This window comes from Xyrauchen texanus, chromosome 36 (assembly GCF_025860055.1).
Source record: "Xyrauchen texanus isolate HMW12.3.18 chromosome 36, RBS_HiC_50CHRs, whole genome shotgun sequence".
Classification (NCBI taxonomy): domain Eukaryota; kingdom Metazoa; phylum Chordata; class Actinopteri; order Cypriniformes; family Catostomidae; genus Xyrauchen; species Xyrauchen texanus.
Window position 1 is genome coordinate 6340498 of NC_068311.1, and position 22984 is coordinate 6363481.

The 22984-nt window shown below is 40.8% G+C and overlaps 1 protein-coding gene across 3 annotated transcripts in view; it reads right to left on the minus strand.

Annotated features, from left to right (window-relative positions):
* Positions 1–727: 727 nt before the first annotated feature.
* The window catches only part of LOC127629895 (roundabout homolog 1-like), a 358948-nt gene continuing 336691 nt past the window's right edge, over positions 728–22984 (minus strand). For 2 of the 3 annotated variants that reach the window (XM_052107193.1, XM_052107194.1), the window contains exons 20-29: positions 19350–19504; positions 15562–15936; positions 13745–13855; positions 11629–11764; positions 10973–11212; positions 9819–10285; positions 9169–9333; positions 3908–4186; positions 2134–2345; positions 728–1964 (exon numbers count right to left, since the gene is read on the minus strand). In XM_052107193.1, the coding sequence (XP_051963153.1) occupies positions 1950–1964; positions 2134–2345; positions 3908–4186; positions 9169–9333; positions 9819–10285; positions 10973–11212; positions 11629–11764; positions 13745–13855; positions 15562–15936; positions 19350–19504 (2155 nt within the window). In that variant the 3' untranslated portion in view covers positions 728–1949. The remainder of the gene's footprint in view (positions 1965–2133; positions 2346–3907; positions 4187–9168; positions 9334–9818; positions 10286–10972; positions 11213–11628; positions 11765–13744; positions 13856–15561; positions 15937–19349; positions 19505–22984) is intronic. The other variant, XM_052107195.1, reaches the window with a different exon arrangement.

A 22984-nucleotide genomic window follows, 5' to 3' on the forward strand; every position in this document is an offset into this window, starting at 1 on the left:
CTGGGAATATGATGAAATAAACAAAAGCTGAAATAAAAAATTCTCTTTACCATTATTCTAACATTTCACATTGTTTTTTTGTTTTGTTTTTGGATTTTTCTCCCCTTTTCTCCCCAATTTGGAATGCCCAATTCCTAATGCACTCTAAGTTCTCATAGTGGTGTAGTGACTTGCCTCAATCCGGGTGGCAGAGGACACATCTCAGTTGCCTCCACGTCTGAGACGCCAATCCGCGCATCTTATAATGTGGCTTATTCAGCACATTACTGTGGAGACCTAGCACGTGTGGAGGCTTCACTCTATTCTCCACGACATCTACACACAAGTCACTACGTGCTCCACCGAGAGCGAGAACCACATTAGAGCGACCACAAGGAGGTTAACCCAACGTGACTCTACCCAGCCTAGCTACCGGGCCAATTGGTTGCTTAGGAAGCCTGACTGGAGTCACTCAGCACATCATGTATTTGAACCTGCGACTCAAGGTGTGGTGGTCTTCTTTCCTTGCTGAACTACCCAGGCCCCCTAACATTTCACATTTTGAAAAACAGAGTTTAACTTTTTAATTTAGTTTCACTTTGTTACCTTTTTTTATGATTTTTTTATTGTGTAAAATATTATTCTATCAATAGTATTTAAAATATGTGGTAAGGGTTTATGTATTATGATCAATCACAATATTTGGAATCAGAGATGCACAAAAAAGCCAAACACAGGTCAGTCAGTTTCAGTATTTTGATTTATTTTTTTCTTCATTTTTATGTTTTTTTGTTTTTGTTTTTTTTTTGTTTTAAGAAACAAATGCTTGCAGATGTCAAATGAATTAACACTCACATCCTTACCCTTTTTAGAATGTGACTGACACAACCAACCTGAGAAAGGTGGGCCATCAGCCAGATTCTCAAACCGGCACCCACTTCCTGTTGTCAAATGTCTCTTTAAGTGCATATGAAAGTTGAAAACATTTTCTTTTTTGAACGAAAGTGCAGAGATGACCAATACTTTCGTAAACAAAATCCCTGCATTCATTTCATTTATTTTTTATTTCACAGGATATCTTGAGCTGGAATGAGAATCTGGAAAAGACACGGAAGGTAAGGATGCAGGGATTCATTTCCATTCATTCACTCGTTTGTAAACAGCTTATCCTTTTTTTCATTTCTCAAAACCCTACATCGACAGGTTTAACAAGGCCTTTTGTCGTACCGTGCACTCGCTCTCCTCGCGCAAGACAAAAAGGTTAATCAATAAAATGATTCAAAATAAAGTTTAGTGATTGTGCTTTTAAAACCAAAGTCAAACAAATAACAACAAACAATGACAATAAAGAATAACAGTGCATTACAAAAAAATAAAATTAAAAAACAATAACGAACAAACATTAACTCTCAGAATGTGGCACTTTTCCTGGAGCAGTTTAAACACTATGACAATTTACAACCAGGATGGAGGCTATAAAATTTTTTATATTAACTGGCCTAATAGAAATATTAAATGATTCAAATAAGCCAAGGAAGACCAATTTAATGTACCACAATGGATTATAAAAGACAGTTAGATATGTATACACGTTTATGTACATCTCAGTCAGTCCCTTTGTGCCAGAAGTTTCATTACAGTAACAGTTGACTGACAACCTTCTTGCCAAGGTGAACAAAGCCATAATCAGTTTCTGGGGCTACAGACACATCATATTGCATTGGAATCAAACAAACAAAACTGTTTTAGCCCCTTGAACGTACCCTTCTTTTAACTCTTCTGAGTACTTTTTCTTCTTTAAATGCACATTGACATTAAGGTAAAGAAATGTATTAATGGTTGGTCAGTTTTCCAAATGTGGTGTAAGTCAGGGTCGGTAGTTTTCATTAAAAGACACCGTCGCAATGGTCAAACTGCGCTTGAAGATGGTTGCTGGGGAAGTTTGGACAGCAGTATTTTTTTTATCATCTTCAGCTCTCCACCATCTGAAACGAAAACTATATTTTAGCATTATTGTCAATGCACACAGGCATCCAATAAATATATATTAGAAAATTAATAGCTCTGAATTCTAGCATCTCTTTTCCAGTCATTTTGGGCAGTTGGGAGTGTCATAAAAATGAGGGAGACATCTTCATTTGGTTTGGGACATACCTCAAGTTCCTCCCCTCCTGTCTGGAAGGCTCCTATGGTGTTCAGCCCAATATCTGCAGGGTTTCGGCGGGCCCCTGGAAGCCCCTCTCCTCGTCGCCGCCCACCGGACCCCCGAGAGGACAGTGAACTTGAAGAACTGGGGTCTCTTTCCCCACGAGGACTGTGGACGGCTGGGAAAGAGGGACGACTATAAGGTAGGATGTCCTCTGAGCCTAAGAGAGAGACAGACAACAGACTAAATGTAATGAACTTTATTTTTTTAGTTCAAAAACAAAAGGACTCATTTATTTTACAGGTTACCAAATACATGAACAACCAGTCAGAAATTACAATGATTTATGTCTCACTGACATATAGCACACATGTGACAGCTAACGGTTTGTTTCGATCTGGATATGACAATTAGTAACGACCTGCGGTTCACTGCGTTTGTAATCGCTCCAACTGACTCAGTGAGTGATTAAGCCATCAGAACAAGAAATTTTAGTAGGCATGTCCCGATACCAATACACTAAGTATCATGCTTGGAAAAAGGCTCCAATACTACAAAACCAATAACTTCTGACATGCAAATGTCATTGTGTGCAAATGACATTCAGCGCACAAATTAAATCTACGATTTGTCAAAGTGTGATTATTAGCCGCGAAGGCTGCTACTTAATTAACTAAATATGTAGTCTACATGTGCTGCAGACTACATATTTAGTTAATTAAATAGCAGAATGTTTGCACTGGGTGACATAGCTGCCTGCTCTTCCAGAGGTGTGAAGCTGTCCTCACAAACCCGGGATTGTGCCAAAATAAAAGCTCCGTCAAAATAAAAGCTCCACTTAAATGGACAAAAATATGAGAGAGAAATATATATCTACTTAACAGTTATGTAATATTCACTGAAATAATTATAATAATGATGATAAAATAATAATACAATTATATATTTAAGTAATAACTCACATCTGTGATGCTCTGTTGTGCAGCTTCAATGTGTATTTTGAGGATCGGTATAAAAGCACAACTTTTTCAAAATAACATTTCAAAAATGCATGTCGAGACACCCGCGTTCAGTTTAATTTGTGGCGTTGCGTCTATATTGTTTTTAGAGCAAGTGTCACAAAGTCTCAATGTTCTGAACAAGTTCAAGCTGCATAGAAGGGACTGTTACATTGTTTCATATTATTCCAGATTGTTCTGTACCAAGCAAAGTTTCAGCGCTTGATAAACGGTAAGGCAACGTTTTTTCCCTTCTGCTTTAGTGTACTGAGGGGCTACTGTGCCTTGTTAAAACTGTATATGTTTACTGATTCAATATAGTTACGAATGTTGGCTATGATGCTAACATAAGATACAGCCTATTGTAACAGTAGAGGAGAGGAAATTATAAAGACAGTGAGCGATTTTGGGTTTGGGTAGTGTACGGGTCCGTTTCGGGTTTCATTTGAAGACTTATGCAGACCTCTAAGACGAATGCAGACATTCAAGAACGTTCATTAATTTTTTATTTAAATATTTATTGCCATTCCTTATTTATCTTATTCACTTTAAAACTGAAGTGTGTAATTTCAGCACTACTAGTGTTTTGCCTTTTGAACTGCAAAAATAATAACTTTTCAAACAGGTTCCAGAAAACTCTGCCCATATTCCGTTGGTTGTACAAACAGATAATGCCACAAAATGGTGTATTGGTTGAGCCAATGTTGCTGTGTCATACTGGAAAACCTCCAAATGGCTTACTTACAGTTAACTGTGCATATTAATCTGAATTGTTGCTTAGTACCTGGGTGCTGGCGGCTCTTCGCACCGGCAGCGGCCTCTTGCTTGCTGCTTTTTCCTGTTCTCTGACCCCTTTGTAAGTCCTGGGCCTCCTGCCGTTCTGAGGAGCTTGTCCGGGTGCCCTCCCTGAGTCTGGATCCTCCCGAACCAGTTCGCTTGTCCTTGCCATCAGCAGAACTGGATCTGGGAGACATGGCTCCCCATGGACCCTCAGGGATGGTTTTAGCTGGGTGTGTAGGTGACTTAAGCATGGCTGGGGGAGGAATAGGAGGAGGAGGCAGATCTGTGAGGAAACGAGATGGAAAAGTTAAAGGGGATGACCGTAATTTCTGTAGTATTTTAACACTGATATGACGCACAGTATTTTTCTGTTGACGTGTGGACCTTGCGTCAATGTACTGATGCTAGAATTCCTTGTAAACATTAAAGTTTAAATTTAGCAAGCTCGCATCACACTACATTCACACATACTCATGTCCTTCAGAACCAGGCGCTTTGCTGATTGACACCTGAACTAATTTGTCTGGCACTCAGAAGGTGCCATGGAAACACAGCTGTGCCGTTGCGTCGCAAACAGCAGCACGCGCAAACTTCTTTAGACAGAGGCATCGTGAGTCAGTCGAGAAATTGTGAATGAAGGTTCATCACTGTCACTTGATGTCTCAACACTTCCCCTGCCAGTTATTCAGGGTTGTTTACAATTGTTATTCTTGTTAAATACTACCAAAACACAAGCGTCTTCCGAGCTACAGTATGTGCGATATGGACCATTCACACTTGTGCAAGAAACAGCGAGACCTGATTATCCAAGTAACAAATGTTTCATGTTTTATAACATATTGTACATAGTGCTACAAGTATTGAAGTGTGAGTAGTGATGCTATTAACTGAACTCCATTTTTCAGTAGCGTGACAGTAGTTCAGCTGTTTTTAAAATGGTAGTTTTTTCAATAAGTAGCTACTTCTGCCAATGAGAAGCAGAGAGAAATTAAACACCTGTTTTTTTGGACAATAACAGTGTATCACACACTTTACAGCTGACACATCAAATCATCAAAAGTGCTTATGTATTGCTGATTTAAAACATGTAACTTTATAATCTCAGTTTTAAAATAGCTTCACCAACACTGGGAACAAATCAATACAAATTTAAGGATCATTAATAATTTTTTTGTCTCATTACCATAATGTGTCCAGATGTTTTACTTTTAATATTCCCATTACTTTCAAAAGTGATTCTTATTTCTATTATTTTTACAATATTACAGTACTAAGGGAGCACTAATATGATGTATAAATACTTTATGATTGTAATAAATATAGTTTTTTCACCATCTTTTTTTGCATTGCGGTAATGAGAATTGGGGGAATGGGGGGGGGGAGGTGAAATGTAAGTTACTGTGATGAAAATAATGTCAAAGTGTAATCAAAAAACACATAATGGCCCAAAAATTGGCTTCATTTTCAATGTGCAAAATCTAGTTTCATTTGATTTGGGAGTAAAATTGGACTAGGACATTATCTTCTTCTTCTTCTAAACATGTCATCTCTTTATGCTACCCGGCAGACTCAAGAAGCTTGCTGAACCGTTAGCACAAAAAAGGAGTGCTAAATCGGCCGCTGGGTGCTGTATCAACATTTCTGAATGTTCAAGGTCACAGCACACCTGACGTCTTCACTGAATGCATGCCTTGTTTTGTCAGGGACCGCTAAGCACTCTTTCATCACTGCCTTGACACTCAGCTAAATATAAGAAGGGTCATTTGATCATGGATAGGGCCAGTTTTTATAACTTGGTGGTGTCTTGCTTTAGTCAGGTGGCAGATCAATGCCAGGGTAAGAGAGAGAGTGTGTTTCACAGGAGGAGAGAGAAGCAGTCAGATTAACGATGAGGTCTCTGCATTATACAGCAATTTGTGGTACTGTCCACATTGCCGTGAGTAGTTTCCCTGGTAACTGTGAAATAGGGCTTGGCAATATGAAAATAATATTTTAGCGATAATCACCTTAAAACAATATTGTGATATCCGATTACATTGTCAGCCTTCCTGCCGAGGGTTGGTGAATTTGTTTTGCTTTATTAATTTTGCTTTAAAAATTTTATATATTTATTGAAACACAAAAAACATAAACAACAGACATTTCTAAATTCAAACAGCACTTTAAACTAAATGATAACTGCAATAAAATAAAGTGATAAAAAAAATCTTATTTAACCACCTCCCAAAATCCAAACATTTACTGTCTCCAATGGCCCCATTTGCCATCACCCAAGCATCCGACAATGACAACAGATGGAAAATTACGAACTAAAGACAATTATAAATGTAAAGACAATCATAATCATTATAAATTCCCTTGTGTTCCCAAAATAATGCTGCCAAATGTGCATTCTTATAGAATTTGTGTTTGTTATGCATTTTGGTAATACAGTTAATGCTGCCAAAAGAAAATAATTTAAAACTAAAATAGGTTCAATGTGTCTTGCATTACTTTATGATTTAATCATTTTCTTCTTTGTTACTTTAATACAAAGATATATTTTACTGAACCTGCTCCAACCGCGTGGAACTAAACTCACAGCACTTCCCGAGATGATCGGATATAATTTGCAGCATTTCCATAGACGGCATTATTCTTGCAAACAGTTGTCAGATGAATGAAACCGAGAAAAAGAGTGAAAACGCTTGTTCTACAAGCACGCTCTGAACAAACAGCGAATCAGACACAAGCATTGACGACTTTTCTTTTGTCTGTTCTTAAAAATATAATAAAATGTGTTTCTTCAAGCATGTGCCTTTGCGGCTAACAGCATTTCTTGTCATGTGTCACTCCAAGACGTCTAACAGGTCGCCCTTGTGTTGCGGTTAGATTGTGGATGGTGGGTGCTAGTTTCACACCCTGGCCACTGTTATATAATAATATAATAATAATATATTTGTCAACTTCCTAGATCCATGGTTTTTCCATTTCCGGATCATCGTCTGTTTGCAATCGGCATCTGGATCTTTGTATGACATCGTCGATATCAGATTACATTGTCCTATCGCCCAGACCTACTGTGAAATTGCTAATAGTTTCAAACCTGTCCTTCTTGCAAAGGTGTGGTCTGAATTACAGCATGTTTAGTGTATGATTTTTATGTGTACACAAATCTTCAGCCATTTATGGAACTGTCCATTACTCGAAATGAGATGGTAGTTTCAAAGCACTCTAGATCAGGTGTAGGCAATCTTTTTGACATGGAATGCCATTTTCTTTTTTTCTGGTCAATGGCTGTGCCGAGCCCAGCATCTTTCAGAATTCCAAAACAAGGAGTTGTCCTTGAATCCTAAACAATAGCTTCGTAGAAAGAAAAAAACTAGGAAAAAGAGGGAGGAACATGGATGGAAAGGCTGGCTTTTCTCTCTAGACAGAAGTGGAGGCAGATGAAAGGTTAACGGGGCCTTCTGGAGGAGGATGAGATAATAAGCCTGGTGTCACCCAAAGAACTGAGCAAACAAGAGTGAAATTAACAGAGGCAGGGGCGTGTGTGTGTTTGATGCCTGGTATTTGGGGGTTGGTAAGCAATCTGTGTTTCACATCATTTAGTTTTAAGGGTGTTTATGTGTCTAAAGACAGCTATTTTATTTTTTGGCATGTGAAATACGGTATTTAACCCTCCCACACAATGTAACACACAGTAGGCCTACCAAATCAAATCACACATTCAACAGAAACTCGAACTGACACAGACAGATCAATCTGGGTCTCTTCAGTTGCCCACATCGAACAAAAATTAGGAGAGAGAGGTAGTGAAGAGGAGATTAGAAGAGGGGGAGGAAGAGATCACAGGGGGTGAAGGACAGATGAGAGGGGCTAGTTGATTTGATAGAACTGGCCATGGTTTGTGTGTGTCTGATATTAAATCTTACTGTCAACAAACAAAAACAACTGACTCAATGATGAGACGCAGCAGATGAGAGTGTGTGCATAAATACACACTCAAACACGCATAAATAAGCAAACATCCAAACTTTTATATGTCTGTGTAAACACTTGCTTTTCCAGTTCAACATGCGAATCACACATCACATTTAAAAAAACTAAATCGGGGGTCTGGGTAGCTAAGTGAGTATTGACGCTGACTACCACCGCTGGAGTCGCGAGTTTGAATCCAGGGTGTGCTGAGTGAGTCCAGCCAGGTCTCCTAAGCAACCACTTTGACCCGGTTGCTAGGGAGGGTAGAGTCACATGTGGTAACCTCCTTGTGGTTGCGATTTAAATGGCTCTCAATGGGGCTGGTGGTAAGTTGTGCGTGGATCGTTTAGAGTAGCATGAGCCTCCACATGCTGTGAGTCTCCGCTGTGTCATGCACAATGAGCCATGTGATAAGATGCGCGGACTGACATCTCAGAAGCGGAGGCAACTGAGACTTATCCTCCACCACCTGGATTGAGGTGAGTAACCGCGCCACCACGAGGAAATAGTAAGTAGTGGGAATTGGGCATTCCAAATTGGGAGAAAAGGAGATAAAAAATAAATAAATACTGCAACCAAATGATTTGGTTCTGTTAATGTCTCTTAATATATATATATATATGGAATCGTTAAGAGGGTTAGTTACAAAAAAATTCTTTAGAGTCTGGAGCAGCAGTCGTTCCTTATGACTCACTGAAGCTGGACAGTATACTGCCCTACAAAGCAAAAAGGCAGTAACTACGCAGAGTGCAGAATGGATGTTACTGTACTCATGCTTTGTTTCACTAGGGCTTTTTGCAGTTACTGTACAAACGACTACCATTTTTCTTCAAAATGACACATTTGAGATAAGATGTTTTGTCACATAACAAAGGATGCCTTGAATGTCATGAAAATGATAATAACTCATTTTTGACCAAAAATGCAGTTACTGCCTTTTTGTTTTGTAAGGCAGTATAGTCCCACTAGATTGACCCCTCCATCCTCTCTTTTTTACAGTCCTGCTCAATATATCTGCAGATTAAATGTGAGGTACATGCAGGGGTGTTGGCATGTGTGAATGTGTTTTGCTTGCTAGAGCATTGTGTGTGGTCATAAGGGTGTAAGCGGATGCTAAGTTTTGTCAAAAGAGACCACCCCAAGTATCTATAATACTCTGATCACTAGATATGACATTAGTCCCTCATTTATTTTAAATCTGTAGGATTTTCACCCATTTTTTAGTCCATCGAGTCTGATCTAAAAAAAGTAATAACAAATCTTTCCTCAACATGCATCCAACACTCTCTCTATCAGTGGACGTACCTTCTGTGTAGACCTCTCTGCGCTGGTAGCCTGTCTGAGCAGCTGGATGTTGTTTCTGTCTCTTTAAGGGCCTCCTCTGACCCGGAGCTGCGCTAACGTTACTGTCTGTGGACACTGGGCTGCCTGGACGGTGTCCCGGAGGGAGGTTTTGGTATTTCCGTGCTGCTGGTAAATTAGAGGACAGTGGGTTTGCTTAGTTTAATATATATATATAAAAAAATATATATAGGTATGTAATCATATACTGTATATATATATATATATATATATATATATATATATATATATATATATATATATATATATATATATATATATAATTTATTTTGAAGAACACAAACACAAGTTTGAATATAGTGCTCAAAATGAGGACTAGAATTATTAAAACGCTTTCCAGTTTAAACATTTATTTATAAAATTTACACTTGTAGGTATGATTTAAGTGTGCATATAATTTTTTATTATATTTTTGGCACAGTGTGAAAATTTCATATTTTAAACATTTATTCTCAATGCTGTTCACTTGAGTGTAAATGCGTTTGTTTTTCCAAACTGAGGCACAGGTTAAATTTGATGTCTGTTGTAACCAAATATTTAATATAATACAAAAGAATAGAATTTGTGAAAATGTGAAAACTCATTTCATATACCTCCAGACACTGGCAGCTGGCCTTTTCCAGAATGTTTAGCCACTCGTAGCCCAGCATACTCAGCCGCAGCCGCCACGGCCTGGGCGAAATCAGCATCGGTGAAAAAAGATCCATCCGATGAGCTAACAACGCTTGATCGTCCCGATGAAGCGTTATCTTCCTCTGAAGCGGAGCCCCAACCGTTAATCATGGACCCGGTCACGGAGCTCTCCAGATCACAGGTGCTGGAGGCTGGGGTCTGCTCGAGCCCTCGCAAGAGAGCCCTCTGCTGGGCAAATAGCTGCTGGTGCGGCTGGGTGTGGTGCTGGTGGACCAGAGCAACCTCCGCATCTGTCTCATCACCTTCTTCATCGTCCTCCTCTTCCTCCAGGCCATCCGTGTCCAAGCCGAGGGGGCTGGAGATGTAGCCATATGTGTGTGGAGGGGAAAGAGGGCGTGGCGGAGGTGGAGGACTCACCAAGAGCCGTCTAAAGAGGAAGACATACAGAAATGTCAAGGAGTAAAAGACATACTATTCAGAAACTATAAACAGCCTATGAATGTTTTAAGGAAACATGCTTATCTCTAAACAGAGTTGTAGAGAGTGTTGATAGTGCAAGTATTGAGGGATTTGAACCTACAACCGAGATTAAAACTTACATCCATGCCACAGTTAGCGCTTGCATGACTTTATTTATTTATACTAGTTGTCCAGAAATGTAGTCGACCATTTGGCAGGTCAGTGTTTACCCTATGTAAAATATGCTGTGCAGGATTAGCAGTCTTCATCGTTTCTGGAACACTTTGCTAACCCATTGCCAGATTTGAGCGGCTTCCACTGTCATAAATGTAAAAACTCGGTTATACTCGGTTACAGGTTCCGTCATGCAGTGGGCAACACTTCAGATTAGTTTAAGGGTGGTTCGCACATTTTTTTGCATGTATTTGAACACTCAGAATGAACTATCAGATGTCTGCTGCTCCAGCATATTTTCTGAATGCAAAGCTATCCGGGTTCACATTATTTATAATTTTGCGCAAATCCAAATACATGTGATCATTACAGGTTATTTATACATGGCTAATTACATGCAGTGACACTGAGACCAAGATTGTAGACAAAGTATTTTTTCTTCCTGCTGTTGCAGTAAGACATTAGCATAACATATGCATACCTGCGCTCGTGTAGACCGTCTGGGTCTTGCAGCATGGGGTGCATCTCCTCCTGTGGGGATGGGGTAAGGGTAGCAGTAGACTGGTGACTATAGGACACAGTGGCAGGGGAGGAGGCCACTCCTCTCACGGGTGGTGTGGGTCCCCGTTCTAGCTCCACCTCTTCCTCTTCCTCCTCTAGCTCGTTAGGTTGCAGGTACATCCGAGAGGGTGGCAGAGGGCACTGGAGATCTGTGTCATAGCTAAAAAAAAAAAACAATATTGAAAATAGTGTCATTGCAAAAATAATGTCTGTTTTCAAACTGGTTTCCTGAACACTCTCCTGTCTCCCATTGTTGGGGACAAACACCTATTGTTTGAGTCAAACAGAGCAATTTTTGCTAGTGCCACAGAACCACAGTGTAACAACTTTGGGGATATTAACCTACAAATGGCTTATTTATAGTTGTCCTATCATATTAAGATGAGATACGAGAAATAATTTTAACATTGATAAAATCACACACATCACCACAAATTTACTGTAGTTTTTCCCACTACAATTTAAAGCAAGTGGGGATAAGTAAAGAAAATACATAATGTACGGAATTAAATCACAATATATATGCACTACAGGTACACACTGTGTGTAAACACCTGTATACATGTGTAACCTCACCTGTTGTCCATTGCAAGGGTGTATTCCTGACACATTGGTGGATTAGCTGGAGGAGGGGGTAGCAGTTCGGTCCAATTCATTGTGTTCTGTTTGGCCTGTTTAGATATTCGTCCTCCTTTTTTCTGCCCTTGACTTCCTGTACAGTAACAAACAAACAAACAAAACAGAAAACAGTCAGTGCACACATACACACAATCAGCTATAGTAACTCTCAGCCTGCAATATCTCAAAAAAATTCATAAATTAATTTTATTGCAAACCAAAATGGCTTTATAACCCCTGGTTCATTTCATTTTCAGATTATTTGTTTGCCAAACTTGATGCATGTGTGAAACAAATGACACTTTTACACTCAGGAGAAGCGACATTAATGACACCCACACCATAATTTATGCGCTGTAAAACGCTTATGCGCATTATCTCTCTATTCGTAATTAATGTCGCACTCTCTATAAAAAAACAAGTAATTTTTCAAAAACTAAGGCTCTCCATTGCCCAGAGGAGAGGCAGAGTGAGTGGGCATTAAAAAAGAAACATCGGAGGCCAATTAACAGAGAGGAATTAAAATTCAGAGGCAATGAGCTGTGAGGACTTCCATGCACTCAGCCCCTTGCTTTAATTACCTGAACTTCAAATACAATATAAAAATAGATACGATGGATTACGGCGGCAGCCTTGCATACGCCGCAGAATGGGGCTCATTTATCTTTGTCCCGCAACAAACACTGGCTTTCTGACAACATTATCCCCCCTTACTTTGAGTCAGAAGGATGAAAGTCGGAGTAATAAATGAAGGTGTGGTGAATCACAAAAAGCAGGGGATATCCCCATAAAATCAGAAACATACAGGGAAAATGTGGCAGAAGTCTGCAGGGAACACGGCTTTAACTAAATGAATTAGGAATATGGAAGTAATTGTTGTTCCATGTTAAAAATCTGTAGCTGTGTACCTCAGAAATTGTGGGTCTTTTTTCCCCCGCAGTTTCACCACAAAGAGAAAGCCATTTGTATATTTACTGTTTTGCATATGATTTCCTGCCACTTAATGTGATGAAAAGGCTCAGAAATGATGGAAATTAAAAAATTATTAATGCCATAAATTGCAGGCTTTGTCTGGAGTTTTTTTTTCCAATTATGTTTTCAAAGAAAATGGTCAAATTGACAGACAGAGAGATGATGAGAGATATACAGACAAGACTAGACCAGGATAGATAGATAGATAGATAGACAGACAGACAGACAGACAGACAGACAGACAGACAGACAGACAGACGGATGGTCGGACGGACGGACAGACAGACAGACAAAACGATGGAATAGTGGATGGATAGACAGACAGACAGACAGACAGTAGATAGAATAGATAGAATGATGGATAGACCGACAGACAGATAGATGGATAGATGGATGGATGGATGGATGCATACAGTAGATGATAGACAGACAGACAGACAACAGTAGATAGAATGATAAATAGATAATTGGATAGATAGATAGATGGATAGACGGAACAATGGAATAATGGATGGATGGATAGACAGACAGACAGACAGAACGATAGATAGATAGATAGATAGATAGATAGATAGATAGATAGATAGATAGATAGATAGATAGATAGATAGATAGATAGATAGATAGATAGATAGATAATTAGATGGATGGATGCATACAGTAGATGATAGACAGACAGACAGACAGACAGAACGATGGAATAATGTATGGATAGACATACAGACAGACAGTAGATAGAATAGATAGAATGATAAATAGATATATGAACAGATGGATAGACAGAACGATGGAATAATGGATGGATGGATAGGCAGGCAGACAGACAGACCGATAGATAGATAATTAGATGGATGGATGGATGGATGCATACAGTAAATGATAGACAGACAGACAGACAGACATACAGTATATAGAATACATAGAATGATAAATAGATAGATGGATAGATAGACAGACAGCACGATGGAATAATGGATGGATAGACAGACAGACAGACAGACAGATATATAGACAGATTTGCAAACAGACAGACAGACGGACATATAGATATTGACAGATAGACAGTTGACAGACAGACTTTGGATAAATAGATGGATTTTACCAGAGGTGCTGCTTCCCCTGTCCGAGCTGCTGTAGGTGCCTCCAGTGTGGGTGTCCTGGGCCTGGTTATAGGGGATGGTGCCTGAGATGGGGCCCTCACATCGGTAGTGGTCTAAATGGATATAGGATAGAAATGTGTCTTAGCTTTTTACGGGAATATAAACCAGGTCTTTGTAAAGAAGATTGACTAATATAATATTTTTTTTTGTGTGTGTCTAATAGACTCTTTTATACAAGCAGACACTTTATAATAGAAAGTTTCAGAGCAGAATATCTCAAAGTCAAGCGGTTAAAGGTTACATGCGGGTTTAGTCAAGCTGTTATGACTTGTTGGTGACTGGGTTCAATTGTCTACTGACTGTGAAATATCACACCCACATGCAGTTAAATTCATGCAATTCAAGTCTAAAAGCAAACACACTGGCCTTTTTAGTAGTACAATATGAGGCAGCAGATAATGGAAAGCTTTGAGCTTGAGTTACATTCCCCTTTATTTGTACAGTAATCTAAGATCTCTGATTTCACACTGTTCAGAGACATCCGACACTTCTCAACCTCCCCTTTACCTTTATCACTGTCCAAACAGTAAATCAACAGTTATAAATGAGGATAAAGATTACAAGTAGTGCGTAGAGTTGAATCACACAGAAGTGCAATACGAGCAGGCCGTAATGCATAAAAAAGAGAAAAAGAGAGATGTAAAAGTGAAAGGGCATATGTAAAAATTATGATTGAACATCTTGAAACGCTTTTATTATTGTCTGGATATGAGAAGACCATAAAACAGCAAGACAAAAGCATAGAAATTTGGCAATGCACCTTTGTAGTTAATCGAGGAAAGCTGAAAAAAATAAAATAAAAATATTGGATTCTTCGAGAAAAAACGTTTTTAATCCTTTGTTACTGAAAACTGTAATAACACCTTACAAGCACAGTTTTATGTGTTTCTTTGGAGCGTTTGAAATAGGGATGTGCATGAGTAATCAACAAATCGAGTAATCGCTCTGCACCACATAGTCGACTATTAATAACACTACTCGAATATCGCAAATTGATTTTCCTTTGCACATTTGCCTGTTGTGGGCAATGCTGAATTATCATAAAATCACACACATCACCTTAAACAAATTTACTGTAGTTTTTCCCACTACAATTTAAAGCAAGTGGGAAATCACACAGTTACAAGTGAGTCCACTAGGGGGCGCTGTGGAAGTGTGTCGTCAAGGTTTTGGATGAGAAAACGAGACATGGCGGCGTCATTGTGTGCTTTCAAGCAATGCCCAAGTGTGGCAAAACTTGTAATATTTAGATTTGTATTGAATTCTACTGTACTGGTATTTGGTTTATGTTGAAGTTGTGTACCAACGGATGAGGATCTGTTTTTATGGTGAAAAGGAAAAGGGAAGCAGTAAGAGAAACTTGTAAGCTTATCAGACCAGTATGTGCATTACATTTGATAAAAAGCCAACTTTTACCACTTGTTTTTCTGAATGATAACATGTGAAATGATAAAAATGTATATAAAAGATTTGATATGTGCACTATCCTAATGCCGTTAGTATTGGTTTCTATGTAAGTTCCGAGTGAGTGCAAATGTTTTTACGGTTATTTTTAAATACATTTTTCTCCCCTAAATGAAAAGAATAGAAATTATTATTTGTTTTGTTTTATATTTATATAATATCATATCATTAGTTGCCTGCAGACTCCCACCCTAGTCTTGGTATCACTTTTTACAAATTATATATATATATAAAAAAATGCTTTAACTTTTTGGGGTCCAGTCACCCCAGACCGCAAGGAACTCCACCAACTCACCCTTATTCAGTTTGTTTTGTTCCATGATGTTGTACTGAAGTGGTACATTGATGTCAGACTGTTTCTGAGGGGTTCCCTGGCTTCCCTTCCAGCTTTGTTTCTCATTGAGGTCGGCACTTCCTCCTCCACTTCCTCCACTGCTGCTGTTCACATTGTTGTTGGCCAGGCTGGACTGGATGAGTTGTGTGGTGGCGTAGGGCGTAGGTTGACCACCGGGCCCCACAAAACGGCCGTCCTTTAGGTTGGGGCTGTTGAATGTCTTCATCTCGTTGATCTTGTTTGAGAGATCCACATCGCTGTAGAGACCCGTGTCTGGAGCCAGCAGGTTGCTCGCCTTGTTGTCTATCTGGTTGCTGTAGTTGGCGATGCAATCGGCTGGACGATAGAAAAGGCATTAAACATTTCGAATCCAAAAGGACTTTAGTATGCTGTTTAGGATCTGGGCAAAGAGCCTCTGAGGTTAAGAGTTTTTTGTGACCTTAAAAATCTAGCCAAATATGATATGATCAGTATTATACAGATGTACTTTAGGACAATGTAATTGTTGTCTGATGGTAACTGACACAAGTTGTTAATTTTTGCATTGGAAATCATAGCTTGTTGCCAATTCTGAACTGGACCTGATACTAAAGCACTGTTCTCAAATCTAGTGATCTACCTTGCTTCCTACATAGGAAGCTGCATTCTAAGGTAGCATCCTAAAGTCATGAAACCTTAAGTGACCGATCTGGAACAACCTACATAGGCAGCAACTCAGAGTGCCAAACAAAAAGCACTCAGCATGGGAGATTCGACTCGTTAAGGATAAATGTGACACTGCTTTAAAATTTGGTCAAAATTAAGCAACTTAAAACAGCCCACATGCAGGAGCATGCCTATGATGCCTTAAAATGCAGCCTCTGCAGGCAGCATACTAGGTTTTAGAACAACATGTTATTGTGGGTTTTGAAACACTGGTCAAACTGAAGTGGTTTTAAACAAAGGGACATATACAGAAACTAAGAAAGTAAGCGCTCAGCGAACACACTGTGGTAGACACTAGGTTGGTTTAAATATATGCTAATTACCTGCATATCAAAGATAATGATGTTTTCGGAAGAAACACAAGCTAAAATCCTAACATCAACAAATGAAACCACAAATTCTGGGATAACTTGGATTACTTGAAATTCAAATACTAAGATAACACTCTTTCCACCAAAACCCTTCATTGCTTACACTGTGCAGTCTTTCTTTTACTTCAACAGTTTCGTCTTCTCGCCCATGACACAAGCCAAGCATGTCACTCTGAGTTTACCGAGCAGCCAAAAGAAAGGCAGCCCGCCTCATCAAGCAGGATGTTCTAACACGTCCAAATCAAAAGCCTCCGAAAAGAGGAATGCTGTGAAAGACCATCCTCTGACAGATCCAATTTTCCACGGCTCATAAAATATTCAAATCCTCCACAGGATCTGAGCGAGCTGCTTGGTGCGTAAATACCAGGGCCTGCCATTGGTTGGATTTTGCGTAGCTCGTGTTTCCATAACAAGGAACGGCTCGCCACTTCAAACATCAACGTATCAATGATAAAAGATTCTCTGAAATGAGACCAACTAAGTTGTTTTTCCAGAGAAGCCCTGTGAGTACTGATCCATTTAATATCCTGGAGAGTTCTTTAGTATTTGGCACACCAGGCAAGCAGCTGTCAAGCATTTTAAAACGTCATGCCGTGAGAACCACTCAAAATGTATCCTTCATTCCTCCTTTGACCAAGGCGACAAGGATAAAGTGTTAGTGTTAGTGAAAACACAACCCATAAACAAGAATATCAAAGGTAAAGGAAAACTGTTTTGAAGCTTTATCCAAATTTTTTCATGGTATGTCCAAACATAATGCCTAAACCTCAGGTCTAAAAATGGATATGGCATATAAGATCGTAGCTTCAATAGAAATGCATTTTATAAAGGTTTTGGATACATTTAAGGGTGCTTTTATGAATGAAATACCCTGCCGCATTAGCCAACAGCTTAGTCTCACCAGCTGATATCTCAGAACAAAAGCTACTCTTAGTGATGCTTGTATATTCATAGACTGTGTATATTAACACCACTTTGTCACTTTCAGTGTCTGAGTCTCTGTTTATTCTGGGACTCTAGGGTCAACCTGGCTTCCATTGTTTTTAAAGTAACTTGGTGACTCCTGAAATAATGCCATCTGGGGGTCCTCCATCACTCTTTCTCTTTCTGTTTCCTCTCTCTTCGGTCTATTCCGACCTCTGAAATAAGTCTGAATAAGGGAGCACTTAGAAAAAATTGCATTAACGGTGGTATGGAAATCAGTTCGCTGATTGGATTAGCTGGAATACGACCTACAGGGTCTTTTCAACAAAAAGCCTTAAACATCTACATTCAAACTATTCACATATGCAGTTGTCTTTAACAAAGAAAGGAATCAATACTTATGCTTATGCTATGTGTTCCATTCAACTCACAAAGTAGATATTTCCAACCTCCAAAATGGAAAAGAATGGACTTTTTGCCAGACTTCCAAGTTGAAAACTTGAACTTAAATCAACAACAATGATTTCACCAAAAAGCAGGTCTATAATGTTATGTGAACATGGCAAACAACTCACTGACTAACTAATATTTTGTGTGTAAGTCTGTGGATTTTTCCAGCCGTTTTATTGTTTGCCAGGTGTAATCGATTAGAAAAGTTAATTCCTAAAGCCTGCTATACACTGTAGGATTTTTACAGTACTTCAGGATTGTTGCTTGTCAGACTGTACGATATGAATGCATTGATATTGCCATGGCACACTGTGCAACATTATGTCAGACAGTACGATACACATCGTAGCCGATTGTGGTCCCAATCATCCCGATCAGTGAAGAGACTCACTTATGGGAGCGTTGCGGAACAGAAGTGAAATGGCAAGATTTGCCCACCCGGAGGAGCATTTCGTTTTTTCTGAAAGTCAGGACATCAGCATTTCCATTGCTCCAATACCACTCCATCACAAGCATAGGCTAACATATAAAAAGAATGATGGATTTTGTCAAATAGGCCTATAATAAGACCGCCTGATCACAAATACAAAACATTACAGCTGATGAGAATGAACGCGAATACGGGAGATAGCATACAGTAATAATTTGCGACCACAGACAAATATTCATTGTGAAAATAAAGACTTGTGGCCTGAAAAATAACAAACATCTTCGCTCACATAGGGGAAAACAAAAATGGAGGGTTACTGCACGTCTTTCTCCTCTTTTAGATTAGTAACCTAGGCCAAGCAAAATTTCTAAAATTCATATATCACGCTTGCGAATTCCCTATGGAAAATTCACAAACATGACATAGATTTCTATAATTGTCTCCAATTGTATATGCCGATGTGGAATAAAATGTCCCATAAATACTTACCAATATAAATTGTTCAAACTTTTTTTTTTTCAGAGTATGTTGACATATATGGTCATATATATATGCATGGGCACACCAACATTTGCCCTACGATGACAGAAATCCTTTAGGATTCCCGAAATGTGCTTAACTCATTAACGAGCCACACAATTTTAGGTATAATTTATGTCCGCAGCACAATCAATTAATTTGTTTGTTTAAATCCCTTACCCTAAGTATGGCATCAATGTATAACTTTGTTTAGAGTATTTCACGGAATGATTTGTCTTGATGTTGGAGATAACGAGTTGGAACTTCCAACATTTGTCTTTGAATGGACCACAGAGACTTAGTACACCATACCTTTGAGAAAATAGACACACTCTTGCTCACACACTCACCTGGGCGGCTATAGGTGGCCAGGTTGCTGTCGCTGTTGCCATTGCTGCCGGTGCAGCAGTTGATGGTGCAGTCATTGTGATTGGAGCAGCTGTTTGGCCAGGTGTCTGCCAGCCAGGGCTGATTGGCCGTCTCACCTATATTCAACAAACCCGGCCTGAAAAACACATCAATCAGATTTATTTAATCCTTCAACATGGAAATGCACACAAGGCACAGTGTCCGAGAGGGTTTGATGACCAAGATTAGAAGTGTTCAGTGCTGTTTATCCATTTGTATTGATTCAATAGAGGACAGGAAAAATTGGAAGGAGAACAGGTGTCGTAGTCAACAAATCTGTTGTAAAAACAAATTTTTCTTGAGGAAAGTGTTTTTATCATGCAAACTGTCAAAGTGTTTAACCAACAATCATAATAAAAATATTGAGTTTGCTTGACTTGCTCGTGGCTAATGACGCTGTTTCCCTGAGGCCTTATGACCGTTAGATCTCTGTGTGGAGTACCCAAATGCTAGAGAACATTTCTGTTCCAGCCTGTGAAAAAAACAACACAAATCAACCAAGCCATTGATGAAGAAAGGAGCCCAGAGCTCTATGTGCATGCTAGTGTGTCACAGCCTATCACGGTGATCTCAAAAGCTGGAGGAGGTTCAGGATAAACACATAAATGAATACGTTCAGAACTGCTCAAAGTAAAGCGCAACAGAATTCAGATCCTTAATTTATTCAAAAAACAAATTCGTTCCACCGCCACAAAAAAAAAGTTATTTATATTTTTCCAAAATATATTTAGTTAATGATACTTTATTATTGCTAATATTAATAATAATAATAAATATAAAACACAAATTAAAATGGTTTAATAAAAAAGAAAAAAATTATAATAATATATTTATTATTTTTATTTAAAATAATATTCTTTCATTAAACATTTACTATTATTAATTATGAAACAAAAATATTTATAACATATTATTAATAATAATAATAATTAATATATTTGTTTGTTAATTATTATTATTATTAATAATATGTATTAATTAATATATTTGTTTGTCCTCTCCGGGAACCAGCACCTTATCGTGGTGGAGAGGTTTGTGTGCCCTTATGATCCTGAGGGTTGTGTTGTCTGGAGCCATGTGCTCCTGGTAGGGTCTCCCAAGGCAAAGTGGTCTCAGGTGAGGGGCCAGACTAAGAACGGTTCACAATGACTCATGAATAAAATGGCAAGAGTAGGAGTTACCCTGCCCGGAGGAAGCCCGGGGCCCCCGTCTGGAGCCAGGCCCAGATGGAGGGCTCGTCGGCGAGCGCCTGGTGGCCGGGCTTGTCACGGAGCCCGGCCGGGCACAGCCCGAAGAAGCGACGTGGAACCCCCCTCTACATCCCTTGGGCCCACCACCCATTGGAGGAACCGCAGGAGTCGGGTGCGCTGCCATATGGGCGGCAGTGAAGGCCGTGGGCCTCGACGGACCAGACCCAGGCAGCAAAGGCTTGCTCTGGGGACGTGGAATGTCACCTCACTGGGGGGCAAGGAGCCGGAACTAGTGAGGGAGGTGGAGCGTTACCAGTTGGATCTGGTGGGGCTTACATCGACGCACAGTTTTGGCTCTGGATCCGTACTCCTGGATAGGGGATGGACTCTATTCTTCTCTGGAGTTTCCCAGGGTGTGAGGCGACGGGCGGGTGTGGGGATTCTCACGAGTCCCCGGCTGAGCGCCACTACGTTGGAGTTTACCCCGGTGGACGAGAGGGTCGCCTCCGGGTTGTGGGGGGGAAAACTCTGACTGTTGTCTGTGCATATGCACCGAACAGCAGTTCAGAGTATTCGGCCTTCTTGGAGACCCTGAATGGAGTCCTGAATAGGGCCCCGTTGGGGGACTCCATAGTGATGCTGGGTGACTTCAACGCACACGTGGGAAATGACAGGGACACCTGGAAAGGCGTGATTGGGAGGAACGGCCTCCCTGATCTGAACTCAAGTGGATGTTTGTTATTAGACTTCTGTGCTAGTCATGGATTATCTATAACAAACACCATGTTCGAACATAAGGATGCTCATAAGTGTACGTGGTACCAGAGCACCCTAGGCCGAAGGTCGATGATCGATTTTGTAATAGTGTCATCGGATCTGAGGCCATATGTTTTGGACACTCGGGTAAAGAGAGGGGCAGAGCTGTCAACCGATCACCATCTGGTGGTGAGCTGGGTCAGGGGGTGGGGAAAGACTCTGGACAGACCTGGGAAGCCCAAGCGAGTAGTAAGGGTGAACTGGGAACGTTTGGAGGAGGTCCCTGTCCGCGAGATCTTCAACTCACACCTCCGGCGGAGTTTTTCAGGCATCCCTGCGGAGGTTGGGGACATTGAACCGGAGTGGGCGATGTTCAAAGCTTCCATTGCCGAAGCCGTGGTGGAGAGCTGCGGCCTCAAGGTTTTAGGTGCCGCAAGGGGTGGTAACCCTCGAACACCATGGTGGACACTGGTGGTCAGGGAAGCCGTCCGACTGAAGAAAGAGGCCTTCCGGATTTGTTGTCCCGGAGGTCTCCGGAGGCAGTTGCAAGGTACCGACAGGCCCGAAGGGCTGCGGCCTCGGCCGTGAGGGAGGCAAAGCAGTGGGTGTGGGAAAAGTTCGAGAAGCCATGGAGAAGGACTTTCGGTCCGCACCAAAGTGCTTCTGGAAAACCGTCCGCCACCTTAGGAGGGGAAACGGGGAACCATTCAAGCTGTATACAGCAAAGATGGGACGCTGTTGACCTCAACTGAGGAGGTTATTGGGCGGTGGAAGGAACACTTTGAAGAACTCCTAAATCCAAACACGCCCTCTATGGTAGAGGCAGAGCCGGAGGATGATGGGGATCAGATTCTATTTCCCTGGGGAGGTCACTGAGGTAGTCAAACAACTCCGCAGTGGCAAAGCCCCGGGATTGATGAGATCCGACCAGAAATGCTGAAAGCTTTGGATGTGGAGGGGTGTCATGGATGACACGCCTCTTCAACATTACGTGGAAATCTGGGACAGTGCCTAAGGAGTGGCAGAACGGGGTGGTGGTTCCCTCTTCAAAAGGGGGATCAGAGAGTGTGTGCCATCTACAGGGGTATCACACTTCTCAGCCTCCCTGGTAAAGTTTACTCCAAGGTGCTGGAGAGGAGGGTTCGGCCGATTGTCGAACCTCAGATTGAAGAGGAACAATGCTGGTTTCGTCCTGGCCGTAGAACGACGGACCAGATCTTTACTCTTGCAAGGATCCTGGAGGGGGCCTGGGAGTATGCCCATCCGGTCTACATGTGTTTTGTGGATCTGGAGAAGGCGTATGACCGGGTCCCCCGGGAGAGACTGTGGGAGGTGCTGCGGGAGTACGGGGTGGGGGGGTCCCTTCTTAGGGCAATCCAATCCCTGTACGTCCAACGCGAGAGCTGTGTCCGGGTCCTCGGCACGAAGTCGAGTTCATTCCATGTGGGGGTTGGTCTCTGCCAAGGCTGCGCTTTGTTTGTGATATTCATGGACAGGATATCGAGGCGTAGTCGGGGTGGGGAAGGCGTGCGGTTCGGTGGGCTGGGGATCTCATCGCTGCTTTTTGCAGATGATGTTGTCTTCATGTCATCATCGGTCCGTGACCTTCAGCTCTCACTGTATCGCTTGGC